Below are 13,589 nucleotides of genomic sequence, written 5' to 3' on the forward strand. Positions count from 1 at the left end.
TGGGTAGCATTACTTGCTGTCCAGAGCTGTATGCAACCAGTGGATTGGACAGCCTGGTTTAGAGGAATAGCCCAGACACCCACAGATTGTCCTGGCCGGTAAGTGAACCACAATCAGGCGAATCCCCAGATTATCCAGAAACTGCCAATGTATAAAACATGGATAGTTTTTTCTGATTAGTCAGTCATGCTGTCTGGGATGATCTGAACCATTTCGTAATCATGCTGTCTGGGGTGATATGAACCATTTCATTTTGAGATAAAGTCTCAAAAATTCAATGGCCCTAAAATACAGAAAAGTGTTCAGTTTAATCAAAGCTCCCACCCCACACCCAATAAAGTCTGCTATAGAGGAAAATTGAGTCAAAGGTTATCTTTGTTCCATCCTGAACAAAAGATTTAACACTGGCTGGGAACTGAATTTGAGGAATCCTGATGTAATGGCACATGGATAGATCATTATAAGGTTGTACAGAACCAAACGGTATGGTAGCACTACAGTACTAAATTTTATCCATCTCAAAATGTGCTATGTAATATGAGCTGGAATAATTTTGCATAGATTCTCTGCACTTTATCAACAAAAGAACCTTTTTCCTCTCAACACCCATATAAAAACTTATTAGTGTGGACAAGAGTTCACATATCGATCCAAGTAGAGGAGCCTGGAGGGTTTATCCAATGGAGAAGTTGTGCTGTACATTTCTAATACTTTTGAAAAAGAATGCTAGGTCACATAGCCCCATGAAGGAGTTTATGAGTCTGTTTTTAGTACAGCTGAGAGAACAGAAAAATAATGGAAATGGTTCTGGAGAAGTGATTTCAATATGCTGTTGTTATGCTAAAGTAAATAAATGTCAGGAAAACAGCCATATCTACTTAAAGACTAAGGAATGGGCAAAGCTCTCCAAAGTATTCTGGAACATTCCAAGCAAAGCTCTGTACAGGAATAGAATCCCCAAATGTGATTCAGACAAATCACAATTAAGAACTCAAATCAAAATATTAAGATTTTTTTTAATTCAAAGTATTCTTTTTTAAAAGGGCTAGCTAATTTTATTCCAGAATTTTATCAATCAAACTCAGAAAACAGCTTCTCCTCTGGTGTTTGGCCTAGAAATAATATTTCAAAACCATTTTCTAGTTAGAGACTATTTTAATTACACAGATTCTCCTCTCAGTTATTAAGACAGGCTTTATGGTTTGATAACTACAAAAATACAGTTTTTAGTAGATACAGAAAAAGAAGAAATATCATAAAAACAAAATCTAACATTATTTTACTAAAAACATTTCAGACATTTACAGATGAATTAAAAATCAATTTTACAAGCTTGCTTAAAATGAAATGAATCAATTGTCAAGTGTTGATTAGAAAATACTTATAAAATTCAATCTTGCATTATTCCTAAAAAACTATACATAATTGTTATCAAGGCTACTTTTGAAATACATATGGAATAGTGTTGTAGGATGTACTATTATTTTATTATTTTTATTAAAAAACTTTAGATTTCAGCACTGAAATGTAGACCAAAACTATTGAAAGAGGTGATTGGGTATCGGAATTTTAGAGTTCTGTAATCGTATTTGAAAATTTATATAGTTTTCCTGAAATCCTTTACTGCCTATTTACATTATAATGCACTGCATCTGTAAAATAGTCATGTTTAGGCAAGAGGCCAAATGACCATAATTGTAATGATATAATTTGTTCTAAAGTGAAATGTGGACAGAGTGGTTTTTTTAATAGTTTCTATAGCTCAGAAAACAAGTAAATACTACAAAAAAGGAATGAGAAAAGAATGAGAAAAATAATGCTGTTTTAGTCAAATTACTAGTGTAATGGTGATTTCATAAAATAAAGGGTTGGTGTAATTTATTTTATGTTTATTTAATATAGGTAAGCAAATTGCCACAAACCTTGTTCAGGCTTTTTTACTTGAACAAGCAAGATGTCCGAGAGCAGGATTTCATACTGTCAGAAATCCTAACAGCAAGGAGTTGATGTACTCACAAGAGCTGCCTTGATTTACTGGTCTACATCCAAGGATTCCATCAGTGCTGATGTTCACACAATATCTGCTGATGTCTGTGGGACACAGGTTCTCAGAGAAACCACATTCTCAGTTGCATGTCCAGACAAAACACTTAAAAGGCTTGTATCACATTGGAGTCTGAGCCTTAAAATAAACAGGTCAGTCAGATTTTAATTAAATTGTGATGTACAAAGTTTTTTTCATGTCCTAAGGCACTGAATGAACACAGTGAATCAAGAAACACAAGAAAACCTTATAATAAACTGAAATATAGCATAAAGAAATATGTGCAGCTGCAAAGAATTACCAATTGTTTAATCCACACTGCTTAATACTTTGACAACTTTTCCTTTCTATTATTATAAAGCTTTTAAATGAATAGCATTGATTAAAGGAAAAACTAAACCTGTAATTCTGTTAACTTTCTGAAGCCAGTACAGATGAACACAGCATTGCTATTTCTGTAAAAAACTCTGAAAGAGTTTAACTTTTTCCCCTTAACTCAGTCTGCATATATTCTTAAAAGCTGAGGAATACCCACCAGAAGCAATTCTGACTCATGCCTGTTTGTTACATGTAAACCTTTGCGCTATAAGCACATCGGAATTGCTCATTTCTCATTCCTATACAGAAAACTGACTCTCAACGGTTAATTCAATCCACATGATAAGAGAAAGAAGCTTGGGGGGGGAGTGGTTTTGGGGGGGGGATGGAGTGGGGGGGAGGGGGAGGAAAAAGGGGAGTGAAAATTTTTAAAACTTTTTCAATAAAAAAAAGAAGAGAAAGAAGCTTCAAATATTAATAAATGAAGACAGCTTTTATATGTTGGGGTAACAAGAAACATTACCTTCCTTATTGAATTTACCTAAAATGCATAAGTTTTAAGGTTTCCTATAACAACTTATTCAAAGCATTCAAATGCTTCACACTTAGTAAAAAATTTATCATTTACAATCATTTAGAAATATTTAATATCTTTTCCTAGATGAAAACTGTCATTATTGTACATACTTACAAAACCTGTATACAAAAATATAAATCATTTTACAGTATGAAATCTCACACTTCACTTGCTTTATAGGAGGCCCCCCAAATTTGAACAACATTGTATTACAGAAAATACTTTGTTGCTGAAATGCTTTAATCTGAGCTCCTGAACACATAATATATTTATACAAACCACTTACATTCCTGATTTTTTAAAAATACTTTAAAAAAAGATATTCTGAGGCAATGTCATACAAAGGAAATAACCATGACACCTTTCCTGCCAATTAAGAGCAACTCCACTGGAGCTTGAGCAAAACAGTTAAAATTCTCACTACATTAGTTGTTATGAAGAAAATAACTTAGTTCTACATTTTTTTCTTCCTAAAATGAATGTTCTCAAACATGTAATTTGTTCAAGAGCCTCAACATATTTTACAAGGGTAAAATACCAAAATAACAGATAAATGAAACATTTGCATTATTCATCTATCTGATTAGTCTCTTAATTTTTTGACTTCTTAACCTCTACTATAAAACTATTTTCATAAATTACATGCATACTTTGTACAATATATGACAATGTAATGCAGGCAGCCAAATGCACATGTGTATCCTACATCTAGATTAAGTCTCTTAAATCAGAAAGAAAATATTAAAATCTGAAGTCAAAGCCACAATAATTAATTTGATTTTGTCACTGCAGTTGCTTTTGTGTTTGTTGATTTAGAAACCTGACAGGGATTAATTACTGACTGTGCCAATTTCTTCTCTTTTGAAGCAACAGGTGCCAATGCAGGCATCACTTTAGTACTTTGTCCTTCAGAATCTAATGACTGATTAGCAGTTTTTAACCCCAGTGGTGCCAATTTGGGCATAGGCCTCCATGACATGTCCGATGCGCCAGCTTCTAAATTAGTTTTCATATGAAGAAGAGGAGGTGAAGCACTTCTTTTCTTTTCTGAGGATTCCATGTTTTTTCCACTTCCGTTTATTTTTAACAGGTTGGAATTTCTATCCTTTACTTCAGAGCCTAGCATGATTTTTAAAGCATCAGATTCTGATGAAACCTCTTCGGCATTTCTATTGCCAACAGGAAAATCATCATCATCCAAGTGGAGTAGGAGAGGAGTTATGGAATCACCATTGTCTTGAATCATAGAAAGATCCTTAAAATTTCCACCCACTGTACCAAATTGGAAGGCAGAGCTACTTGCTGAGTTTGATTCCTGGCGACTTTCTGTATCTGCCAGAGAAAAGCTAGAGCTTAGGGGGTGGGAAAGTTCTGGTATGTCTGAAGCATCATCACTCAGATGCTGATTGAGGAATGCAATTTCATTCAGAAGTGAGGTCAGAGTTTCATCTGTATCATCATTCTCCTCTATATCTACTGAACTGCTCGTATCCATTGTTGGTTCATGAATTACGGAAGCAACTTGCTGCAGTTCCATTTCTGACCCAGAATCCTTGGCTTTGTTAATCTGTAACTTTTGCAATGAGGGATTATTTGACTTTTGACAATCTTCTCCTCCTCCATCTACCTCTTTGGCCCATGTGTGGCTTCCAGTTAATTCTTCAAAACAGAGCTTTGTTCCAAATGTTTCTGGGGAATCCTTTAAACTGGAGACGTTTAATATTTGTGGAAAACTGTATTTTTCCTGAAGCAGATCTTGTGTTGTTCCAGTAACATTTCTCTCTTTTTCAGAACCTTCTTCGTTTTCTTTGCATTTATGATTGGATGTTTCCTGAGATAAAACTTGCATGGAAAGCTCAGATGCCCTACAATCAGTATTTAACATTGTATAAGGTCCTTTATTTGCATCCAGATTTAAATTTGTTTCTTCTTCAGTAGCTAGTGATGTCACGTTCACGATTCTTGGCATCAAGAATGAATCTTCATTTTCTGCTAGGGCCAAACAAAACAAAATCAATCGGATTATTGATTAAAGGATTCCAATATTATTCCAATCATTCTAATCTGACTCCAAACTAAACTCACCAACCTCTTCAACAGATTTCCCATCCTCCGCACTCTCTTCTCCAAGCATGTGTAGTGTGTGTGTGTGTGTGTGTGTGTGTGTGTGTGTGTGTGTGTTTGTGTGTGTGTGTGAGAGAGAGAGAGAGAGAGAATTCCTGCTTGGAAAAGTAAGCAGTTTTACCTGCAAAATTTGGGGTTACTTATGCATGCTAACAAATGAGAATGAAAAGTTATCTTCCTTCTTTGAAGGAATGTTGACCTGGCCTTGGGAATGGAGAAAGGATGAGTCAGCCATTAAGATAGGATTTTCAGAAAAGATTGCTCAGTCCCAAGAAAGCGAAAAGACAAAGAAAGATACTCAAACAATCCCACCTTGATTTTGTTTGTTATAAGAAGTAGCAGGAAGAGACTCTGATAAAATTGCAAGAGTCTGTTCTTCTCCTATACAATAATAAAGAGCATTCCTTGGATCCCTGCTTTGCCTATTCATCCCGTATTATATTAAAGGTGGAAAAAATTCTGAAGAGATTTATCTTGATCTGATTTTACATCTCAGAAACCTGGCATTTTAAAAGGGGTGCATAGACTTTATCGTGTGTGTGTGTGTGTGAGAGAGAGAGAGAGAGAATGTGTGTGTGTGTATGAATGTGTGTGTGACACAGAGAGAGAAAGAGAGAGAGAGGGTGGGTGGGCACTTGTAGTTCTTAGGGCTAGCAGGTCCAACCAATGGGTGTTCACAATGGTAGAAACATTCTACAAGCCTTCTATATTTATATGAATTAACCAATTCAAAGCACGGATCAGAGTGCTATCATGACCCACAGAATGCATGTAACAACTGACTGATGCAGAGAAGCAGTGGTGGGTTTTCTTCTGCCTTACTTATTGAAATGCCGAGTTCAGATTTGTGAGGTTATTGGTAATCATGTGGACTACCTGGCCTAAGAGGAACAATTTGAAAAGGAGAAGTGTATTCCAGAGAATAAAGTCCATGAAGTAATAAAAAAAGTGTATCAAAAGTGCACAGAAAATGACGCAGTTGGTCTCCAAGCTTAGAAGGCCCATGTGATGAAATACCAAAATAACACTGGGAAAACAGAAGAGGAAAAAGGACTACTGCAAAAGAGGGATCTCAGCCAAGGGGAAGGAAGAAGGCATGAAATTCACAGCTACTCCATTTTAATTATGCTAGGTATAAGGTGAATATGACAATTGCTTTGACAGCCTTTCAAGTTTCTATTACATTACCCCATTAGCAAAAAAAAAAAGAGAGATTTCCTGAGTTTGCTAGTCTCCCAGAGAAAATAAAAATTATAGCGGCAGGTGCACACATTCATTTGGGAATGAAAGAGACCTTTGCCAACAAAAAGGTCTGCAAATCCTTAGTCCAAACCCAACTCCTGAACTGCAATTATGCATTGCAGCACAGTCTGTCATCATACTTAGCAGGACAGCTAGCAGCGATCAACTGTTTCACAACATGGACTGCCTCAGCATGGAAAAGTAATGATCTCTCACTCAATGTCAGAAAAGTAGATCAAGAAGAAGAAAGCTTTTGTCCAAAGAAAATACTGATATTTTGCTAGGCCAGTTTGAAAATGCTTGTTTCAAAGGGAAAGAGTAAAGTCTTAGCTGTCATTCTTTTTCACAGGAGCCAAATATAAATACTGATAAGCTTTGAGGTTAATCATATTTAGCCATGTGGATTGAAACACTGACCCTAAGACAGAATGAAGCAAAATATTTTAACACTGGACATACTGAAGGATATTTTTGAACAATGGACCAAGAAGTCAATTTTAAGAATGTCTGCCTCTACAGCTAGATTGCATTTAAGCAATGTTATGAAAGAACAAGTCTTACCTGAACAGATTGAAACTGATCTGACAGTGGATTTAAAAACAACAGGCTAAAAGAATGATACAGGTAAAGATGCTGCACTGGGCATACAACCCCACTCTCCTCCCCCACCCTCCACAAAAAAAAAACCAAATCAAAACAAAAACTGGCTAATGCTATTAATGGATATAAAAAGAATAAACCAAAAAAAGAAAGTTGGGTAATTTTCCAATGTTGGACTTACAAAAAGAGGTTTATTAAAACTTTGACAAGAGCCGTGGTGTGGTTAGTGTGCAGTACTGCAGTCTACTTCTGCTGACTGCCAGCAATTTGGCAGTTCGAATCTCACCAGGCTCAAGGTTGACTCAGCCTTCCATCCTTATGAGATCAGTAAAATGAGGACCCAGATTATTAAGGGCAATATGTAAACTGCTTAGAGATGGCTGTAAAGCACTGTGAAGCGGTATATAAATCTAAGTGCTATTGCTATTGAAGAATTCTGTGAGAAGGACAAAGAAAGCAAAAAGAAATCAAATTCTAGGACTACTGATGGGACTAAAGATCAAGATTGTTAAAAGAAAAAGGAAAAAATATTAAGTTGGTTTATTTGATTAAGATTAAATAAATTTATTGTTATATCTGGTAACCCTTAATGGAATTTGTCTGGTCAGGATTGAAATGAAAAAAAGCTTAAAGGATTTATTTATAGGTAAGAGTTAGAATATTGTTGTATTTTAAGATGTGATAAAGTCTAAAATTGTTTATACTTATGATGAAGGGGAAAATAATCTCTTCATATATTTCTTTTATTTTATTGTATCTTTATTTTTTGTCTCTTCTTTTTTCTTTCTTTCTATTTTTTATCTCTGCATGGAGATTAACTATAGATGAGACAAGTGATAAAAATGTCCACTTTGCTGACATGGACAATTTAGCATGCCAGAAGCAAGGCTAGGTTCAACTTAATTTTTTTTCCAGTTGTTTTCTCATCTTACCTGACTGCTCTTTCTCATCGTTGCCCTCCATTTCTGATTTGACTTTGGCTTGTAGAAGTGTGGTAGGCAGGGCAGCAACCTGTCTTGGCACCAATGAGTTTCTGAATGCCAGAACCTGGCCATTTGTAGTTACTAAAAGATTGGCATTGGTTAACGTTATAGAAGGAGGTAGGTCTCCTGTAAGAAAGCAATAATAAAGAAATGTTGAGATAGCACATAAATAACAAGGAATATTATTTATCTTGGCATTCCTTTTATGTTTATTCCCATAAATCACTACTGTTTTTCTATAACAAATTTCAGAGCACACTGAAAATTTTAAACATCAAAAGCAAAAAAAAAAAAAAAACACCAAAGAAAACTTTAAAGCAACTTTGCAGTACCACTATAGTATTTCATACATTACAGTGGCTGCTGTGATAATTTATCACCTTACTATGCTGATAAATAAATGACAGGCAGTCCTGGTTTATGACAGTAATTGGGACTGGAATTACAATCACTAAGTGACAGTCATAAAGTGTAATGTCCCTTGATTATGCTACCTAGTTGTTTCTAACATTAAGTGATGACTTCACAGGACTGCTGATTTCCAATTTCCTGCTGGCTTCCCATTGACTTTGCCTGTTCGGCAATGAATGTCAGGAATCACGCTCATATGACCATGGGGAGAAATGGTTGTAATTAACACTAATTCAATAACACTGCAAGTTTGAACAGTCACTGAACAAGCAGTCATTAACAAGGATCACCTATATCTTATTTATTTTTTTTAATACCAAGGTTGTAATTGTGTAACATAGCCAAGCATCCTAGACATGAGATGCACTTTATTCAAGAATATCTTATGGTTAGAAACTTAATTTTGGGTAGATTAATTATTCCTGTGTTTCTTTAGCCTACCTGTGACATGATTTCCTTTCCTGGAAAGTATCAATGGTTTTGAACGTTGATTGGATAACACCACTGGCTTCACCTCTCCAAGGACAGAAGTAGGATCTTTTTTCACCGAAGGACTAGCAGTCTCCGTAGTTTCAATCATCTTCGTAGGATCTGTTTGTTCTTTCTGCTTCCCTTTTTGAGCCGCTACTGCTTTCTGTTTGGCATAGATGTATTCTAACTTCTTCAAGACCACTTCTTGTGTCTTTCCTAGAGACGAAAGTAGTAGTCAGGTTTCTCTTTTATAACGAATATACTTACAAAAGTCTAAATTTCCAAGCAAAATTATAAGCTAGCCCAAATGCAATTGTTTTTAGTTTTTCTTTCTCCATCATAAACATTATAGCGGCAGGTGCACACATTCATTTGGGAATGAAAGAGACCTTTACCAACAAAAAGGTCTGCAAATCCTTAGTCCAAACCCAACTCTTGAACTGCAATTATGCATTGCAGCACAGTCTGTTATCATACTTAGCAGAACAGCTAGCAGCGATCAACTGTTTCACAACATGGACTGCCTCAGCATGGAAAAGTAATGATCTCTCACTCAATGTCAGAAAAGTAGATCAAGAAGAAGAAAGCTTTTGTCCAAAGAAAATACTGATATTTTGCTAGGCCAGTTTGAAAATGCTTGTTTCAAAGGGAAAGAGTAAAGTCTTAGCTGTCATTCTTTTTCACAGGAGCCAAATATAAATACTGATAAGCTTTGAGGTTAATCATATTTAGCCATGTGGATTGAAACACTGACCCTAAGACAGAATGAAGCAAAATATTTTAACACTGGACATACTGAAGGATATTTTTGAACAATGGACCAGGAAGTCAATTTTAAGAATGTCTGCCTCTACAGCTAGATTACATTTAAGTAATGTTATAAAAGAACAAGTCTTACCTGAACAGATTGAAACTGATCTGACAGTGGATTTAAAAACAACAGGCTAAAAGAATGATACAGGTAAAGATGCTGCACTGGGCATACAACCCCACTCTCCTCCCCCACCCTCCACAAAAAAAACCCAAATCAAAACAAAAACTGGCTAATGCTATTAATGGATATAAAAAGAATAAACCAAAAAAAGAAAGTTGGGTAATTTTCCAATGTTGGACTTACAAAAAGAGGTTTATTAAAACTTTGACAAGAGCCGTGGTGTGGTTAGTGTGCAGTACTGCTGTCTACTTCTGCTGACTGCCAGCAATTTGGCAGTTCGAATCTCACCAGGCTCAAGGTTGACTCAGCCTTCCATCCTTATGAGATCAGTAAAATGAGGACCCAGATTATTAAGGGCAATATGTAAACTGCTTAGAGATGGCTGTAAAGCACTGTGAAGCGGTATATAAATCTAAGTGCTATTGCTATTGAAGAATTCTGTGAGAAGGACAAAGAAAGCAAAAAGAAATCAAATTCTAGGACTACTGATGGGACTAAAGATCAAGATTGTTAAAAGAAAAAGGGAAAAATATTAAGTTGGTTTATTTGATTAAGATTAAATAAATTTATTGTTATATCTGGTAACCCTTAATGGAATTTTTCTGGTCAGGATTGAAATGAAAAAAAGCTTAAAGGATTTAATTATAGGTAAGAGTTAGAATATTGTAGTATTTTAAGATGTGATAAAGTCTAAAATTGTTTATACTTATGATGAAGGGGAAAATAATCTCTTCATATATTTCTTTTATTTTACTGTATCTTTATTTTTTGTCTCTTCTTTTTTCTTTCTTTCTATTTTTTATCTCTGCATGGAGATTAACTATAGATGAGACAAGTGATAAAAATTTCCACTTTGCTGACATGGACAATTTAGCATGCCAGAAGCAAGGCTAGGTTCAACTTAATTTTTTTTCCCAGTTGTTTTCTCATCTTACCTGACTGCTCTTTCTCATCATTGCCCTCCATTTCTGATTTGACTTTGGCTTGTAGAAGTGTGGTAGGCAGGGCAGCAACCTGTCTTGGCACCAATGAGTTTCTGAATGCCAGAACCTGGCCATTTGTAGTTACTAAAAGATTGGCATTGGTTAACGTTATAGAAGGAGGTAGGTCTCCTGTAAGAAAGCAATAATAAAGAAATGTTGAGATAGCACATAAATAACAAGGAATATTATTTATCTTGGCATTCCTTTTATGTTTATTCCCATAAACCACTACTGTTTTTCTATAACAAATTTCAGAGCACACTGAAAATTTTAAACATCAAAAGCAAAAAAAAAAAAAACACCAAAGAAAACTTTAAAGCAACTTTGCAGTACCACTATAGTATTTCATACATTACAGTGGCTGCTGTGATAATTTATCACCTTACTATGCTGATAAATAAATGACAGGCAGTCCTGGTTTATGACAGTAATTGGGACTGGAATTACAATCACTAAGTGACAGTCATAAAGTGTAATGTCCCTTGATTATGCTACCTAGTTGTTTCTAACATTAAGTGATGACTTCACAGGACTGCTGATTTCCAATTTCCTGCTGGCTTCCCATTGACTTTGCCTGTTCGGCAATGAATGTCAGGAATCACGCTCATATGACCATGGGGAGAAATGGTTGTAATTAACACTAATTCAATACCACTGCAAGTTTGAACAGTCACTGAACAAGCAGTCATTAACAAGGATCACCTATATCTTATTTTTTTTTAATACCAAGGTTGTAATTGTGTAACATAGCCAAGCATCCTAGACATGAGATGCACTTTATTCAAGAATATCTTATGGTTAGAAACTTAATTTTGGGTAGATTAATTATTCCTGTGTTTCTTTAGCCTACCTGTGACATGATTTCCTTTCCTGGAAAGTATCAATGGTTTTGAACGTTGATTGGATAACACCACTGGCTTCACCTCTCCAAGGACAGAAGTAGGATCTTTTTTCACCGAAGGACTAGCAGTCTCCGTAGTTTCAATCATCTTCGTAGGATCTGTTTGTTCTTTCTGCTTCCCTTTTTGAGCCGCTACTGCTTTCTGTTTGGCATAGATGTATTCTAACTTCTTCAAGACCACTTCTTGTGTCTTTCCTAGAGACGAAAGTAGTAGTCAGGTTTCTCTTTTATAACGAATATACTTACAAAAGTCTAAATTTCCAAGCAAAATTATAAGCTAGCCCAAATGCAATTGTTTTTAGTTTTTCTTTCTCCATCATAAACATGCACGGGCTCTATATTTTTGCGGCTTCCATAGAGTAAATTATAATTACTAATTAATTTTATTTTTAATCCTGCCTTTTTATATATAACTCAACAGTGTGAACATACCTACTGTTCCTATCTCCTACTTTCCTCACAGCAACAACCCTGTGAGGTGACCTGGACTGAGAGAAAGAGTAACTGTCCCAAGCTGACTTTCATACCTAAGGCAGACTCAGAACTCATAGTCTCCTGGTTTCTAGCATCTTAACCAATAAACCAAACTGGCCTCCAGTTGCACATTACTGCATTATACAGGTAATCCTCATCTTACAACCATTTAATGGTTGCAAACATTCAGTGACCCTTCAAAGTTGTAACGTTGCAAGAATTGACTTATGACTGTTTTTCACACTTATGACCACTGTAGCATCCCTACAGTCACATGATCAAAATTTGGATGCTTCACAACCGGCATGTATTTAAGACAGTTGCAGTGTTCCAGTCATGTGATCACTTTTTGTGATCTTCTAATAAGCAAAGTCAGTGGAGAAGCCAGATTCACTTAACAAGAGTGGTAAGAAAAGTCATAAAATGGGGCAAAATTCAACTAACAACTGCCTTGTTTAGTGACAGAAATGTTAGGCTCAATTGTGCTTGCATATCAAGGACTGCCTGTATGGAAAAAGCATTTAACTATGTTTTATGGTCCTAGCATGAGTTCATAATTTCTTGAAGGTTTTCTTACTCCCCATCTGTGGCAGCTTCCAGGTTCTATTTTAGGACTATTCACATATTTGACAACTATACTTCAGTTGTAGCACGTAACTTTCTTTGCCCACCACTTCAAAATATTCCAGTGATTCACAATCCTAAGAGACAGTTCAGATTTTATTCTGCTCATTCTTTCTGACATCTCACCTGAAAGTGCAGATACTTTACGAACCAAGGTATCCTGCGTGTGCAACAATAAGTTCTTTTGTCCTGTGAGTTTGTCTGCTTGATCCGTCAAACCCTGGATCTCTTCCAAGGCCTGAAAAACAAACTATTTTTAGATTCCAGCAGAATATAACTGAAGAGAAAGTTCATATCTTTTATGAAGATGAGTTATATCTCATCTTCATATCAGTAAATTATTTGAAAAAAAATATTGAAAGGAATTAAAATTAAATAAAATATGCTCCAAGGTATATGCCTGCACGAAGAAGGGCAATTATACAGGTTTTGTTTTAGCCAAATATACAATGAAGAAACAACCAATCAGTTAAACTTGGACAAAATCTCCAATTTTAGTTCACGAGTCATATAACAGAATTGGAAGGGAACTTGGAGACCTTCTAATCCAACCCCTATTCAGGCAAGAAACCTATACCATTTTAGTCAAATGGTTGTCCAATCTCTTTCTAAAAACTTCCAGTGTTGGAGCACCCACAACTTCTGGAGGCAACTCATTCCACTGATCAATTTTTCTGTCAGGAAATTTCTCCTTAGTTCTAGGTTGGCTCTCTCCTTGATCAGTTTCCATCCATTGATTCTTGTCCTGCCTTCAGGTACTTTGGAGAATAGGTTGACCCCGTCTTCTTTGTGGCAGCCCCTTAAATATTGAAACTCTGCTATCATGTCATCCTGGTCTTTCTTTTCATTAACCTAGACATTAGGCATTTCAAGATATTTTCAAGGAAGTTTTGGGGGAAAATC

The 13,589-nt window shown here is 35.7% G+C and overlaps 1 protein-coding gene across 6 annotated transcripts in view; it reads right to left on the reverse strand.

The window, feature by feature from the left end:
- Window positions 1-1,148: 1,148 nt before the first annotated feature.
- The window catches only part of MGA (MAX dimerization protein MGA), a 75,202-nt gene continuing 62,761 nt past the window's right edge, over window positions 1,149-13,589 (reverse strand). For 5 of the 6 annotated variants that reach the window (XM_058162040.1, XM_058162035.1, XM_058162038.1 and 2 more), the window contains 4 exons: window positions 12,813-12,924; window positions 11,538-11,783; window positions 10,640-10,816; window positions 1,149-4,931 (listed from right to left, as the gene is read on the reverse strand). In XM_058162040.1, the coding sequence (XP_058018023.1) occupies window positions 3,709-4,931; window positions 10,640-10,816; window positions 11,538-11,783; window positions 12,813-12,924 (1,758 nt within the window). In that variant the 3' untranslated portion in view covers window positions 1,149-3,708. The remainder of the gene's footprint in view (window positions 4,932-10,639; window positions 10,817-11,537; window positions 11,784-12,812; window positions 12,925-13,589) is intronic. The other variant, XM_058162039.1, reaches the window with a different exon arrangement.

Source organism: Ahaetulla prasina, chromosome 1, assembly GCF_028640845.1.
Source record: "Ahaetulla prasina isolate Xishuangbanna chromosome 1, ASM2864084v1, whole genome shotgun sequence".
NCBI lineage: Eukaryota > Metazoa > Chordata > Lepidosauria > Squamata > Colubridae > Ahaetulla > Ahaetulla prasina.